Source organism: Daktulosphaira vitifoliae, unplaced genomic scaffold, assembly GCF_025091365.1.
Source record: "Daktulosphaira vitifoliae isolate Bord-2020 unplaced genomic scaffold, ASM2509136v1 Scaffold_1, whole genome shotgun sequence".
Lineage (NCBI taxonomy): Eukaryota > Metazoa > Arthropoda > Insecta > Hemiptera > Phylloxeridae > Daktulosphaira > Daktulosphaira vitifoliae.
In genome coordinates, this window is record NW_026099572.1 from 41390422 (window position 1) to 41407302 (window position 16881).

General features: G+C 26.2%; 1 protein-coding gene across 1 annotated transcript; it reads left to right on the plus strand.

Moving 5' to 3' along the window:
* Nucleotides 1-6066: 6066 nt before the first annotated feature.
* Nucleotides 6067-13868, plus strand: LOC126910287 (specificity protein transcription factor 3-like). Its single transcript, XM_050692723.1, has 11 exons — nt 6067-6497; nt 8666-8878; nt 8974-9112; nt 10728-11116; nt 11201-11324; nt 11383-11480; nt 11997-12153; nt 12220-12391; nt 12455-12623; nt 12697-12816; nt 13452-13868. Exons 1-11 carry the CDS (start codon nt 6417-6419, stop codon nt 13620-13622), a joined length of 1833 nt encoding a protein of 610 aa, XP_050548680.1. The 5' UTR covers nt 6067-6416; the 3' UTR covers nt 13623-13868.
* Nucleotides 13869-16881: the final 3013 nt, after the last annotated feature.

The window sequence follows — 16881 nt, forward strand, 5'->3', positions numbered from 1 at the left end:
TAAAAAATAATTATATGACAAAGATTTTTTTTCTTGGGAGAAGGCAAGTTAACGGTAGCAGTTATTGTCACACAAACCACTTTTTGGAAATCGTGCTTAATATATTAAATCTATTACAGTAAAAATAATTTTTTTATATTTGAATTAATTGTTAGATTTTTTGAAGAAATCCACGGCTATCATATAATGGCCAATGGTGGAGTAATGAGGGAATCGTAGTCCCTAAGTTTTTTAAGCTTCCTTAAATTTAGTGCTACTAATAAATCATGTGATTTTGATTTTTAAAAATGTTTTCTTCTAATTCGATTACAAAAATCTTAAAATTATTATAAATTACAAAATGTGTCAGACTTGATATAATTATTACTTTGTTCATACCCTTTTTTTTTTTTAATAATTATTGCCTACGTTATAATCATAGACTACGTTTAAAGTATACTTTTAATTATTTATCATTAATACAAAAAAAAAATTGATGTCAATTCATCTATATATTTGTAACATCGAGTTACAAATATTTAAATATATAAAATGGGTATGGAACACGGCTGAAGTATACATACAACAGTATGAACTGCAATAACCTAGACTACATGCCCTCTATATATTACAATATTTGTAATTCAATGAGTATTTTTCCTAAAATTGTCATCGACCCACCAAAATTTTTGATAAAAAAAAATGTTAAAAATAGCTATTTTGAATTTTAAAAAATTTGAAAAAAAAATTTTGTTATTAGTAATAAATAATTTAAAATTTGCTTTAAACGTAGTTTAGTAATAAATTATTATTAAACATATAAAAAGAGCGATGAATGTACACTTGGGTGATATGGGAACGAAGCTCCCTACGCTTATTTATATGAAAAATATTAACTTCCATTAAATTTGAATTTTTTTCGCCTATGTTATTGAATTTAGATACTTAAAGACTTTGTGATGATTATTTCAGAACTTAAAAAGGCTCTATAATATGTTTAAGTTGAAATTTTCCAAAAACTGAGGAATTTCCAATAATTGGTGCTGTTACCTTAATGAAAATTTTTCTTATTTATACCTCCTGGACAAAATCCTTGAATTTTGAAAAATGAGTTTACGTGTACTAACTTGTACATCAACACTGAGATAGGAAAATAGAACCCGAGATTTTTACATAAGGTGCCTTCGATGACCTTTTTTTACCTCATCAACTTTCTTTAGACTTTTACTCTTTAAAAAATACTCCTCGGTGACACATTTACGAAAGAAATCTAAATCCCAAGTTATAAAGGATTAGAGATAGTTTTTATAAAAAGTGCTCTCTAAAAGACGCCTTTTTTGAGCGCCATCTTTGTATTTAAAGCCAATTTAAAATTATTTAAGAAATTAAATGAACTTAACACAGAAAACAATTTGTATATTGTTATTAGTTGCGAAATCATAGTATTATAATTACCTAGAAATGACTATATTTGTCATAAAATATAGCTCCAAATAAAAGGGGCCTATCGAGATATTCTTGGTAGCCCTTCTAGCCTATCCAGGCCTATTGCACACCCTTAGCGCCTACTTATAATTTCCCTAAAATAAACTTAACAGTAGACTTGTTGTGTTTATCATACAGTATAAACAATCCTCATTTAAACATTTTGTTTTGGACCGCATTGAAGTGTCCCACGTTTATATAACTGAATTATACATAGTGATCTATAAACCTTCTTATTAATAAAAAATAAAAATGATAAAACATACATAATTAACTAGCGTATTTAGTAAATAATGATCTAATTAAAAAATACAACAGTTTGATAACAACAACTTTTAGATCGATATTTCAGAAATAATTAATATTTTTTATAAGTAGGCAAGAGAAATGGGCCGAATAATGTCTATTGATAAAAATAGAAACACCTGCGCCTCACCTCTAATCATTACTTTATATAGTTAATAATTTTATTGAAATATCTAAATAATTAAACTTTAAAGGAAAAAATAAACTCTTAAGTAGTAAAGCTTGTATGTAAGTACCATAGAATATATGTAGATACATTAGTAACTTCATCGACATAATTTACAGTAGAGCCCAACACGGTGTTGGGATAATCCAATCCGAAATTTTGTCTATCCCGAAGTCGAATTAGATTGGATTCGACCAGAACTTTTCTACTTGGTTGGACCATCGAACTTTTGAAAAAATTATAAAATTGGATCCGGTCAAGTTCGGACTAACCATAATGTTTTTTGGATTTGATCGGGGTAACAAAATTTTATAACAAATTTGTGTGATCCGAAAATCGACCAAATCCTTTAAAATATTTAATTGGATCGGATCAAGTTCGGGTCTGTCGTAAAATTATTTGGGATTGAAACGAACTATCACATTAACTAGGACAGCCCGAAAATAAGGTTAGGTCAAATAAAATTGAGTAACACAAAAATACTTTAAAAAAATTTCAGGGATGTTACACAGACAATCAAAAAATGTTTATCGACACTCCCGGTTTATTACTGAAGAATCGTAATAATATAACTAGATATAAAATGAGCATTTTAACTAAAATATTGAAGGAGGTGAACGCCTGTTTTAACATTTTTGCACAATGATGATAATAGAATCACCACTATGCAGGAAGTGTTAACCAGATGAAAAAGACTCATTTCATTTTTTGTGTGAATGTGATGTTCTGTGATTCGTTTGGAAGTTTTTCCCTAAAAAACAGGATATAAAAAACCCTAAAACCCAACAAGATACTTATCTCAACAGATAAACAGAACTCTTTGAATGTATCCATATAGAGAGGATCGCTTAATAAGACACTATACATGTATAGAGTAAGGTATACTAAACAATCACAACAAAACATCGGTGGAAAAACTTAGATGAAGAAGCTGAATTACTATAAATCGGTGTGTAGTACGCACAATGACCTACAAATCTGAGTTCATGGTCAGTTGTTTCCCACTTTTATAATAACTAAAACTAAATCTAAACTTGGGTTGCTGATTTTTCTCCACTGTATGTTTAGGTAGCTCACTAAAAATTTCATAAATAGTTAAAATACATATAGATGCAGAAAAAAATTATTGGATATCAAAGACACGTGTATACTACGATTGAGACTTGGCTATTGCACTTAATACTTGGCACAATTGTTTATACAATCATTATTATGGTAAAAGTATAAATTTCGTAAAGTATTGAAATAAAATTGTAAAATTTTCTTTATATTTTGGTGTATATTAATTCACTAAAAACAATATTTTTAAGTGCTTATTATTACACTTAAAATAACAATTTTTATTATTATACATTATGAGACCCGAGCATAATACAAAATATATGATCATTATATTTATATAATGTATTTATAGGTCTTCTGCATTTTTTAAACTACACCTAAAACTTTTTCATATGTTTCATTGTTTTAAAAAAAATTCAAGTTATAAAAATGTATGTAACTCAATGAGTACTAATCCTAATGTTAATAAAATAAAAAATGGCTGATCATAATGACTAGTTTATTTAATATGTAATTAAAATACAAAGAACTTCGCACAATGAGGTCGCGCACAGTAGGATCGAAGCATAGTTAGGCGAGTATAAATGATGCCTGACAGTGATTCACATCATTATTATAAAAAAACGCTTCGACGCGAATCTGTTAAAGTTATCAATAATTTGTAATTTTGTAATTTTATAATGGCGATGTTCTAAAATTTCAATAAAATATTAAAAGCTTGTTAAATTATTTGTTACAATTTTTATCACATAATATGCATTAAAAATTCATATAGCCATAGGAACATTTCCAAAAATTGAAAATAACGTAATTTTTTCTTGTAAAAATTATGATTTTTTTACTTTAACGTCTAATTTTTCATAGCAGAACAATTGTCAGGAAAATTTTTTTTTTTAATTTTGTAGTATACTTAAAGATTTTTAATTTGATTTCGGTTATATGTTATCAGTTGTGTCCGGTTCATTTTTAAAAATACAGTTGAAAATTTTCTTTTTAACATGCGTGGGTTGTCTGTTTCAAACCCTTTCTGTAGATAGATTTTTTATTGGATTGCCATAAGAAGGATAGAGCAAATGAACCAAAAGAAAACTTATTGTCTCTATTATTGTCATATACTGGTATACCAGTATACTTAACTAAAATTTTATTAGGATTAGTGTTTTTTTAAAAAATTATATAGCAGTATTAAAATACAGAAGAAATATTTTGTAAATGTATTTTTACGGTAGCGTAATTTTATGGTTATTTTTAAAATTGAAGGGATTTTTTCAATTTTTAGCGACAATAAGTTAAAATCAGATTGTTTTGACGTATTAATCATTAAAATTGATCTAGTGAATGCTGAGAATTTTCATGGAAGTACATAAAAAATACACAAAGACATCACAAAATTAATATCTTCTCAGCTCCGTATGAAAGTTAAAAATTAGTTTAATTTTTATCAATTTTCTTGTAATAAGGTTTTTTAAGTTTTTTTACTTTTACTCCAAAAAGTGCACTTTCATCTGAAACATTTTTCTTAGTGTACTTATCTTTATTTTAGCTTCAAGATTAAGCATTATAGGTATTTATATCTTAAAAAATTATAAAGACATATTTAAATTCCTTTCTATTTGAGTTTTAAAAACAAGATTTTTATATTTCAATGTCTCGTTTTTACTCATTTATTTGTCAAAAATGAAGGATTCCACTTAGATATAACGTTATAATATTGCTGAAACATTGTTTATTACAATTGACAAAATTCTGGATTTGGACATGAATTTTATCTAGTTAACTTAATAGAGTCAAAAATTTGATAACTTTTAAAATTTAATATGACATATATTGAGTATAGGAAAGTTTAAATAAAAAAGTAAAATTAATTAAATTCAAAAATAATAAGTTAAATTAGACGGTGCACGGGTAAAGTCTATTTCTTTTCGATGTGAAGTTGTAAAAGTTTTCCCTTAAGTGCATTAATGATTGACAAACAGCAAAAAATCATTGTATAAACTATGTGCACTAAATGGGAGAATAAAATTTAACATCGGGAGTGCTGGTTCATTTGGTTGGTAACCCTTGTGTACGTATTGTATAATATGCACATGCAACGATCCTGGGAAACGCCTAGTGTATAATATTCCCTCCCATCTACGACGGGGGACCAGGGGTGATGGGTGTTAGAAGTGGTTAGGTACACACCCGTGGGTGTGGGGTCACTCAGGGTATAGACATCGGCGAAAGGGCGACTCAAGCAGCATGCAATGTGTGACGTTGACCGCCTCCACGCCTCCGCCCACCAGTTTCTCGTGGTAGTGTTATTTTTTAGAAAGTGATTCAAGCTGTTACAAACCAATACTATCTAACAGTGGTTTTCAATCTACATTAAACAGAATACAGCCCGTTAAAATTACTGTATTCCCTTAATTTTAATTTACGATGATTTCTTATACCATGTAAACCTATAGTTATATCAGTTATTTTAAATTACTAGTAGTCATAACTAATGTAGCGATACTTAGTAATACCTATAATTTTTTTAGTAGCTTTACAAATTATATAACTTTCTTATGTTAAGGGATTGATGTACAAATTAATTCAAGATATAATTTTAAACTTATAAAATCTTTTTATTATTTCTCAATAACAAAAAACTAAAGAATAATTTTTAACTCACTGTTCATATTAAAAAAACTCAACTAGAACATAACAAAAGTTTTAAAGAATATTGGGAACCAATGTATGATGATGTTGATAGGAATCTGCTGTTTTTCGGTCGTGGCAAGGTGAATGCGCGTGTGCGAGTTGCGTTCGTCAACAGAATTACCAACATAATAATTAGGTTCCGGGTGTGGTTGTCTATAAAGTCGATTTTGAACAATTTCTTTTGTTTTATTAAATCAACTTACTAGATTTAAAAAAAATTTATTTCTGTATTCAATATTTTTTGTTAAAAATGTGACGAAATGTGTTATAAAATGGTTATACAATACGTATTATACCATAAATACCGTAACGCTTTATTATCGTAGAGGCCGCCTTTTACGCGTCCTAGTATCGGTCGGTAGGGTAGGGCGAGCGAGGCCTACTGCCAATCGGCGACATTTGGGTTTGGTCCGCAATATCTGGCTCCGCTTTTCGACGCCGCCTTACATCGTTTCTTGTATGTAGTTTTAGAAATTATAACAATAATAAAAATATAAAATATTTTTAATTGTTTGTTTTTTTTATTACTATCGTGGGCCTTCTTACTATCGTTGTCACCTAAGTACGCAAATTGAGTTGCTAGGTTCGTTTTTAATAATTCATATCGATAATGTCACGATGGCAATGTTTGTGTGCTATTTTGTAGCATCATCGTTTTTCCTACGGCTATACGTAAGTAAGTCGCACTAAGATAATAATCAACGTTACAAGCTATACAATTGCCGTCGATATGGACTCTGAGCAAAACGTCGAGATAAAAGAATCAATTAGCGATGGTGAAGAAGGCAATTCGCCTTGTAAGAGCCCCAAGGTAAATTCAAAATTTAGTAACTTAAAATTTATAAATTTGTTAAAGCGCGCCAATTTTGCGCAAAGTATTCCCCATTCTGGTGGGCTAAACATATCCTAATTAATTGGAGGGAGGAGCTATGTTTTTTATTTACGCTCAACTGTGTATGGGGCTGGGAAAATGACCAGAGGGGCGATATTTAAGGATGGGACAAAAACATGACGCATATTTGCTTAGGATATGGCTTATAGGGTACAATGATTATAATATCATTCATAAATTGGTTTAATTGTTTAAATAGTTATTAAAAACTTTCATCAATTGTTAGTTTCATTTTGCATTTCATATTTTCCTGATAACATTAGTTTTTTTGTATTATCATAGTAATGATATAATAAATTAGTATGCAAAGAAAACAATTTTTTAAATTTGATAAGTTTAGAGATATGTTTATTTCCCATTCCCCTCCACAAATGAAAATTTTAATTTCAACATTTTGAAGCAAATATTTGTAGTATGATTAAAAACGTACATTAGATAAGTTGAATTTTATGTTCTCTGTTATTTTATTTACACTGAACCAACATAGTAATGTTATTATAATATATGTATATACATATATTATTTGCATCATATGAAATATACTTGACATCATTAGAGCAAAACTTTTTTGATTTATATTTATGACACTAAAAAGTTTTATTATTGATGAGATATACAAAAAACTTCTTATTATATTTAATATGATAATTTTGTATTATAAAGTTTTTTAAATATCTTATAATATTAATGATTAAAAACATTTAACATTTTTTAAAATCTTTAGCTTTTTCTCCAAATCTTAAATTAATTTTATGTTGAACCTAGTTGTTTATCCATTATATTGAATAAGAAATTCTATTTCTTATTATAAGTTAAACATTTTTAATTGTATTATTTGCCTTTTACTTGGATAATATCCTGTTTATATTTAATATTGATCAAATACATATTGTTAATTTTTTATAAAAAATAAAATTATAAGATTTTATAAAAGATAGCTTTTTGTTTTTGCTAAAATAATGTACAATGTACATAATAAATATGCATGGTAGTATAGGCTGTGTCCATTTGAACTACACTAACATACATAGTATTAAAACTGTTATCGACCCATCAAAAAATTGTGTAGATTAAATATAAAAAAGGCTTAAAAAAATTTTAATTTAATTATTTTTTAATTAAGACAAATGTTATACATTGTTTATTAATAATAGTGTGTTTTATAATAATAATAATAATAATAATAATAAAATTAATGTGAATTGTGATTTGGATAATAAGATATATGACTTAAAATTTTTATATCCTCTAATACTTCTGGATAACTATTTTTAAATTTTAGTTTTTTTAAAGGGAAATAAGTTATTTCTCATAATTAAGTATAATGAAATTTATAATCATTTATAAAAAAAATGTTTATTATTTGATTATTTATTTTGATACTGCTTTTAACAGTTTTTGTTGCTGAATTAAAAAAGGTATGCAAATATAGGTAAAAATTGTAATAATCTTTATTTTAATAATTTTATGTTATTTCAATGTTTTTTAAACATTAAATATTTTTATGTACTATTAAAAATTATACAATCGTTAAAAATAAATTAAATGATTATTATTATAATTGCATAGATTTAAAATTAAATAACTGTTTGCATTTATACTTTAAGGTATAAGCTGATGTGAGTATTAAACTATTTAATATGATTTTATATTTTGTTTAATATTTATAATATAAAATTGAGAATTTTTTTTATTAATAATTGTTTCTGCTTAATTTCAAATAGAACATGTTTATTTAATAGCCATTTTTAATTTTTTTATTAGGAGTATAATAATTAAGATTTTACTGTCTAATTAAATATAATTTTCTTGACCTAAAAGTATAATTGAAAAAGTTTTTAAAAAAATCGAATAAAACAATGAGATCTAGGTATTTATAATACATATAAATTTATTGCTTAATAAATACTTTTCATAATTATAATTAATTTAAATATTTATTAAATAATTTAAAAAATTACTTCAAATATAATTTTGTTGAATGTAAGGATAGAACAAAAGGTTTTTTTAGCGAGTTTTCTAAAATCATTTGACTCTTGTTCGAAACATTGAACTAAAAAACTTTAAAGTTTAAAATATAATTTCAGGAACAGCAACAAGATCAACATCCAACTATTGTTCAAGTTCATGGTGGTCAACCACAAATAATTACGTTGGCAAATTTACAAAACTTATTGCCTATTCAACAAGTTCAGCAACTAACACAAAATCAACCTAATCAGGGAATCAAAACAATAACATCAAATGGAACTATTCAACCTATCTTTTCGGTTCAAGGATTACCTGGCCAATTTGTTCAGGTCAATATTTAATTTTTTTCCAAATTTTTATAATTATTAATTTTACTTAATAATAAAGTAAATTTTATTTATTTATATTTATATTTTTTTTGCAGCAAAATAATCAAACCATAACTGTTGATGGACAGGAAGCATTATTTATCCCGGGAAATTCAAATGGCCAAGGAGCTCCTACAATATTTACTCCAACAGGACAAATAGTGAGACCTCTTCAAACCATTCAGTTACAATCTGGTAAAATAGTATTTTATGTTTGTTCTCACTAATAATTTAAAAAAATCTCGTGTTCTTAAATAAATACCAAAAAGAGCTATCATTCACCTAACATATATTTATAAATCTATAATATACACAAATTATTTTCCAAAACAATGAAAAAAGGTGCAAGTAATCATGTTGCTGAAACCTGGCAAGCCTCTAAAACAACTTTCTTCATATAGGCTAATATCACTCTTCCTGTGTATGGCTAAACTTTTAGAGAAGCTTCTTTTAAAACACCTACAACTTTTAATAGAAGAAAAAAAACTTATACCTGATCATGAATTTGGTTGTAGAAACAAACATGCTACCATAGACCAAATTCATTGTTATAAAGGTAACAAGTAACGCACTCAAAGAAATAAATTATTATTGTAGAGTATTCCTTGACATAGCCCAAGCTTTCAATAAAATCTGGCACAAAGATTTGCTAGTAAAATTATATAAACAACTACCAAAATCATGATGTATACTTCTTGAGTCCTATTTGACTAAAGGACAGTTCTGCTTCATACATAAAAAAGCTTTAAGTGATTGTAAAAATATAGTAGCTGGAGTTTCACCAGGTAGTGTATTGGGCCTTATATTGTATCTACTCTACACAGCCGATTTTCCAACTAACACTAACTCAACAACCACTATGTTTGTAAATGATACTGTAATATTAACTACTCATAAAGATCATTGGATAGGTACTGATCAAATTCGAAGAACCATAACAATATTTCTACTTGGTTGAAATGTTGTAAGATCAAGGTTAACAATGAAATTTCAGTTCACGTTAATTTTACATTATGTAAAACCTGTGACATTCCAATATTTCTAAATCAACAAATAATCCCACAAAATGATTCAGCCAAATATCTAAAAATGCACCTTGACTGCTACCTTAACTCAAAACACCATGTATGTATGTCAGAAAAGACTGCAGATATAAGATAAACTTCCTAAACTTTATTGGTTAATTGAAAACTATTTTGAGCTATCACTAGAAAACACATTTATTATATATATAGAGGTTGTAAAACCCGTCTGGGCTAATGGAATTCAATTATTGGGTTGTGTTGGTAAGTTCAACATAAAAGTTATATAACACTGTCAAAATATCGCACTTTGTATGATCGTCACGGCTTACAGACTAGATAGAAATGTCGATAAGATATAATATTGCTAACTGTAGCAGATGAAGTCTTGGTTTGCATGTAGGTATATAACAAGGTTGGAACACCAAAAAAACCTGGTTTCAATCCAATTATTGGACAATTCCAATAACCTAAGACATTTAAAACGTATCAATCTATATGACTTGGTTTAAATTTATAAATAATTATTTTACAATTTAAATATTATTTTATTAGTACTAGACTAAGTTAGGAATCACTTCACTAGAAGTGTAAATCCTATTCATGTTGTATTTGTATGTATATGTATTAATTAATATACTTGTGTATTTATTAATTGTATATTTATAAAAAACATTTAATTGTATTGATTAATATTCATGATTGTTTCAATAAAAAGTGTTTTATGGTTATTTAAAAAAAAAAAAATGTTATAAGTTGATTGAGTTAATAATTTTATAAATTTTTAGGCCAAAATATATCAGTACGACCATCTAATATGCCACAAGTAGTACAGCTACCATCTGTTCAGCAAACTATTCCAGTTCAAGTGCCCATTTCTTCTAATGGACAAACTTTATATCAGACTGTTCATTTACCTATTCAGTCATTTGGATCGTCAATACCTAATATAATACAAGCCAACCAGGGTCAATTAATGCAAATCCCACAACTGACACAAATGGCTCAAACACCACAAATGGCACAAATTGTTACTGGAAATGGTCAAATTCAAACTGTTCAATTAGCATCGCCAATTGGCAATGGCCAACAAATTCAAATTGTTAATACATCCAACACCACAAATAATCAATATCAAAATAGTAATACACCAGCTTCCTCACCAAATGTTATGCATGTAAGTTTAATTATTAATATCATTACATATGTTTTAATGGCATATCATTACAGTATAAATAAATCTTCTATTTATTTTTTCTAGTCTAATTCATCACCAAATTCATCTACAAGCAGTAATGACAGTAGTCCACAGCAACAACCAGTTACAATACAAACTCAAACTGGACAAACTTTACAACTTATACCTCAACAGTTAACTATTGGAAGTAAGTACTGAACTTCTTTCATTAAAATCTTATTTAAATAATATTTTTATATTTGTAGATAATCCCCAACAGTTAACTGTGATACCTGCAAATAATCTTCCTCAGTTTTTGCAAAGTAATAATGGTGTTACTATCCGAGGAAACAACATAGTTCAAGTAATTATACTTTATAATGATTGTTTTATTAAACTATTATTTGACTACAAATACATACAAATTAAACTAGAAAATGAGTTATTAGTGCTTGCTGCGAAAGCTAAATAAGATTTCTCAAGAATACATAGCTGTAATCTGCCTGTGTCATTTTTATTATTAATTTTAAATACTGAAATGATTGTTTGTCATTACTTAGTAGTGAAAAATAGATTGTTGATTTTTAAAAATTGTTTTGTTAGAAAATAGTAAAATATTTAATTCAAATTAAAGAAACTTAATATATAATTAATAAGTTATTAGATATAAAAAATATTTCATGATAGATAACTAACAATATTATTTTTATTTTTCGATTAAATAAGCGATGCATGATAATAGAATAATAACCCTTTATATTCTAATGATTGATAATTTATAATTAAGAGATTGTTCTGTATAATAATATTATATCACTATTAGACATTATGTCTAGTATATTATTATAATTAAATAAAAATATGAATTTTATTTTTGAAGATTCCAAACACACAAAGTACAAATCAACCTCAAACTGTAAATATACCTGGAATTGGAACAGTGCAAATAATATCATCGTTTGGGGGGCAGCAGAGTACATCTAATTCTACTCAACAATTACCTCCTGGATTACAAAATATACAAGTTATCAATACTTGTAAGCATTTGTTAAATCTTTATTCATAAATTATACTATTTTAAATTATAATTTCCTAAAATGTAGCATCTGGTCAACCATTAGAAAATTTAGATCAAAAATGGCAAATAATTCCTATTAATGGAGCAGTTTTTCAAGATGGAAGTACTGGTACAGAATATGATTCTCCGGGTGAAGAAAAACCACGTACACGAAGAGTTGCTTGTACATGTCCAAATTGTTGTGATGGTGAAAAAAGGTAAGTTTAAATAATTTACTGCTGATACTCAAAAGTGAACTTAAATAAAAATTGATACTATAGAAATGGTGCTGGTAAAAGAGTACACATATGTCATGTGCCAGGCTGTAATAAAATGTATGGGAAAACTTCTCATTTAAGAGCTCATTTGAGATGGCATACTGGAGAGAGACCTTTTATATGCAATTGGCAGCACTGTGGGAAGAGATTTACTAGATCAGATGAACTTCAAGTATTTCATATTTTCAATCATATTTTTAATGAGGTTACTAATAATATTATTAAACCCAATAATTATATTTTAGAGGCACAATAGAACACACACTGGAGAAAAAAGATTTCAATGTAATGAATGTCCTAAACGATTCATGCGCAGTGATCATTTACAAAAACACGTTAGAACTCATCAAAAACAAAAATTATTGGTATAAGAACTTTATTATTTACATAATTTTTTTATACAAAATAATGTGCTATAAGTGTTATGATAAAAATTAATAATCAACTTGTATCTAATATTATTAAAAATACTTAACTTAAAGCCACAAAAATATTCTAAATAAAAACACATAAATATATATTTTTAAAACCAAGTTATTATCATGAGTAAAACAAATGTTTTCAGGATATCAGGCATATCCACTAGAAAAACTTATTATACAAATAGATATAACTCGTATATAGTTCTGCTCTAGGTTTTTGTGTTTACTGAACAGTTTTAAATATGTCTATTATTGCACTGGAACCTTCAAAATAAGTATTTTTTGTTTCGTTGTTGGCTATATAATTGCTTGTGTATTTTCTTCATTTTTTCTCTATTTTTATGAAATTTGCTCTTATTTCTTTATCAAATTTTGTTATTTTATGTAAAATTATAATCTGATAAACTACTGGTTTTTATACATTAACTTCCATCTCACTCAATTGGATAGTAATAAAAATGTTTATAAATAAATAAATCAGAAATAACTTTCTAGTTAACGTCTCTGTTCTAGTTAAGGAAAGAAAGTATTTTAAAGGAACATATTTTGAATAATAGTTTCCCAATGATTGATTTTAGGATGCTAACAATGGAAACATGTCAAAACAAGACTCTGAAGTTAATGGTGATGAAATGGGATTGGAACCTAAACAACATCATATGAACAATATAATTTTAGATCAAGATGATGATGATAGTTCATCTTCTTGTGAAAACAAAATGATAATTTTGCATGATGAAAATGTTTAGTTAATATGACTACATTATACAATAAAAAGCACATTTTTATTAACTCTTTCTTAATTTATTGTTTTTAACTTTCTGTTGTACATTTTTGTTTTATAAACCCACTATAATATTGTATAGCTCCATATATCATATTTTAATTTATGACATTATCATCTGTACAAATTTATGTATAAAGTATTATTTAAGTTTAATAAACTGCTAAGATAATTATTGTTACCCTTCCTAACCTAATAATTATTTGTTATTAACAAAATCATTGTTAATCCATTATATACAATAGCTTTTAAAATTTAAACTTTAATGTAAAATAATTTTTGTATTATTTTAACTTTTTCTTAGATATTGTATTCCATGCATATTAATCAAAATAAAATTAGATTTTAATTTTAAAAGATTAGAAAAATTATAGTAGTGTAATATTTATAAATAGATAAATTAACCAATAAAAACTTTAATGCTTTTTTTTTTTAAATAAACTAATCTTCAATTTTTTAGTTAAATTTGAATTGTGAAAACTGCAATTAATAAAGTGAATTATTAGCAATTTTTAAAGAAGCTTAAAGCGAAAAATTGTTAGGAATTTTTTTTATTTTTTATCAGTCTTCAAAATATTCTTTCTAATCTTACTAATAATCGTTTATAACTGAATATGTGAATATATAGCTATAAATTATATTTTCTAAATTTACTCTTTAAATTTGAATAAAAATTTTACTTTAAGAATTGTATAATTAGTATAAACATAGGTTTATCTTTATTGTATAATTTATTAAACATAGAAAAATAAATAAAAATATTCTTATTTATTCGAGCTAATACATATTTTATCAAAAAATTGTTAGGACTGCCATAAATTTGGAAAATCAGATATTTTGATTAAAGTACCTAGAATTTCATTAAAATTATTTTGCAGTATATGGAATATCTGTAAATATATAACTTCAGTTATAATAGTTTTGATATTTTTATATAATTATTTTAATATAATTAAACATAAAAGTATTATAATTTAATGACATATAATAGGTGAAATTTATAATTTTTGTGATAATGCTTTTTTATTTCCATGTGTACACTTATTCATTTTGGTGACTTGTGTTCTTTAATCTATTTCAGGCTATACACAAATTATTTTCAAATGAAACTAGTGTATTAATTTCAAAACTTGAATGATGAAANGTGTTCTTTAATCTATTTCAGGCTATACACAAATTATTTTCAAATGAAACTAGTGTATTAATTTCAAAACTTGAATGATGAAATTCTAATAATGATTACAATTATCTGTGGAAAATATTTGTGGGTTCTATTCACTATTTTTTTCTTATTGTGAATAGATATAAAATAACTAATTATTTTATTATTCTACGTATCTATAATTGGTCTTACTAAAGGAAGGGGTAGGTCTGTGATATATGGCAACCTGATTTCAATTTGGCGGGTAACAAAAGGGTATGCCTGCACCTCTAATTTTTCTAATTAATTATGATTTCAAAATTTAGAAAAATAATTTAATAAGAAACAAATAATTTTAACCCATTCAATTACTTTAAGCTTCGATACGAATCTAAGAAGGTATTAATTTTACTATGATGTGTTTTTAGCTTCGATGTAAAGCTGAAGAGGTATTAATTTTACTATGATGTGGCTTTTTTGTGTCTGTTACCATTTTTTCTCAGCTCTCACCGAACCGATTTCTTTCAACAATTCGTCAAAAGATCACAAATTGTTATTAGTTGAAGACATTACCCTCAAAATTTGAAAAAATTTCCCTCGTTCCTCGTAAATGGGAGAAATCTCCAAAAAAAATAACAAATATAAAAATCGGTAAATTTTGACATTTTTTCAATTTTTTTTTACTTAAGATTAACTTAAGCTATAACATTTTAAAAATAGCCAAATCAATATAATTTTTTTTTTTTAGATGTATGATGTCTTTACCATTCATTTGGTATATTTTTTTATAAATCTGACCTTTTACCTGCCATAGGGGGGAATTTAAAATGACAACTTTTTCACAAAAAATTAACTTTTGAAAGTGTTCCGAAAAGTTTGACACTTATATATATATATATTAAATTAAAGCTAATGTAATGTATTCTATTATGGAAAAAAAAAATTTGGACTTTATTTTGTCTTTACGGTGAAAATGGCTACCATATGCTATTATTGTGTTAAAATTTTTCGATTTTATATTTTAAATTTTAAAATGCTATAACTTTTTAAAAAATGTATGGATCAATACAATTTTTTTATGAGAAATAATATTTATATTCCTCTTTCATTCGAAATACTTTTTTTTTTAATAAAACCATTTCCCTTTAAACATTTATTCATATATTATACTTATAAATCATAAAACTTGTATTTTCAATCAACTTTAAAAATTAAACACTGTCTATAGATTCGCATCGAAGCGTTTTTTATGATAGTGATTTTAATCACTGTCAGATATTATACTTGAACTAACTATACCACGTCCCCACAGTCCCGGTTTTTTGTTTTATGTATACACAGAGTGGTTTCATAATTATGTCTCGTGCAATACTTAAAAATAATAAGGAATAAAATTCAGTTTTTTTTTGTCAATAATTTTAATATTTAGGATTGAGACTATATAATTTTTTAATAAACATGATGTTTTATCCTAAAACTTAAACTCTATTAAACAATATTTTGTTACAAGTTATTATCACTTAATGTTATAAGATAAAATATCCATTTGTGAAATCAAAAGATCATTTATGAATTGATATATTTTAAGCAGAGGCATACTTAAGGGAGTCACGATAGGGAGCGATCGCTTCCTAGTCTAATTTTCAATATTTTTTAAAGCTGAAATTTACGAAATATGATTCTAAAGACATTTTTTTTGTCATCACTTTGCTCTTTAGCATGTTTACCAAGGTAAAAAATATGAATCATTTCTCCTAAAATGAGCTCTAAAAACATCCCTGGTTTTAAGCAGTATTTTAGAGTTCTTAAAACAGGGGAGTATATAAAAATAAAAGATTATCTTTTCTTTCAAAATTGTTTTAGTTACAAAGTTTAACAATCATTTGGTGATTTTACTCTTAGTTGGGGAAAGATTATAAAAATATCAAGTTTCAGAAAAACTTATATTCGTCCGTTAGAAGACGAAAGAGACAATTGAAAAACAGTACTAGGCAAGGTAAGGAGAAGTTCTCATTATTATAACTTCCGATTTTAAATCCATAAAAGTCAACAAGTCATAGAAAATAAACCTCGTAACTCCACC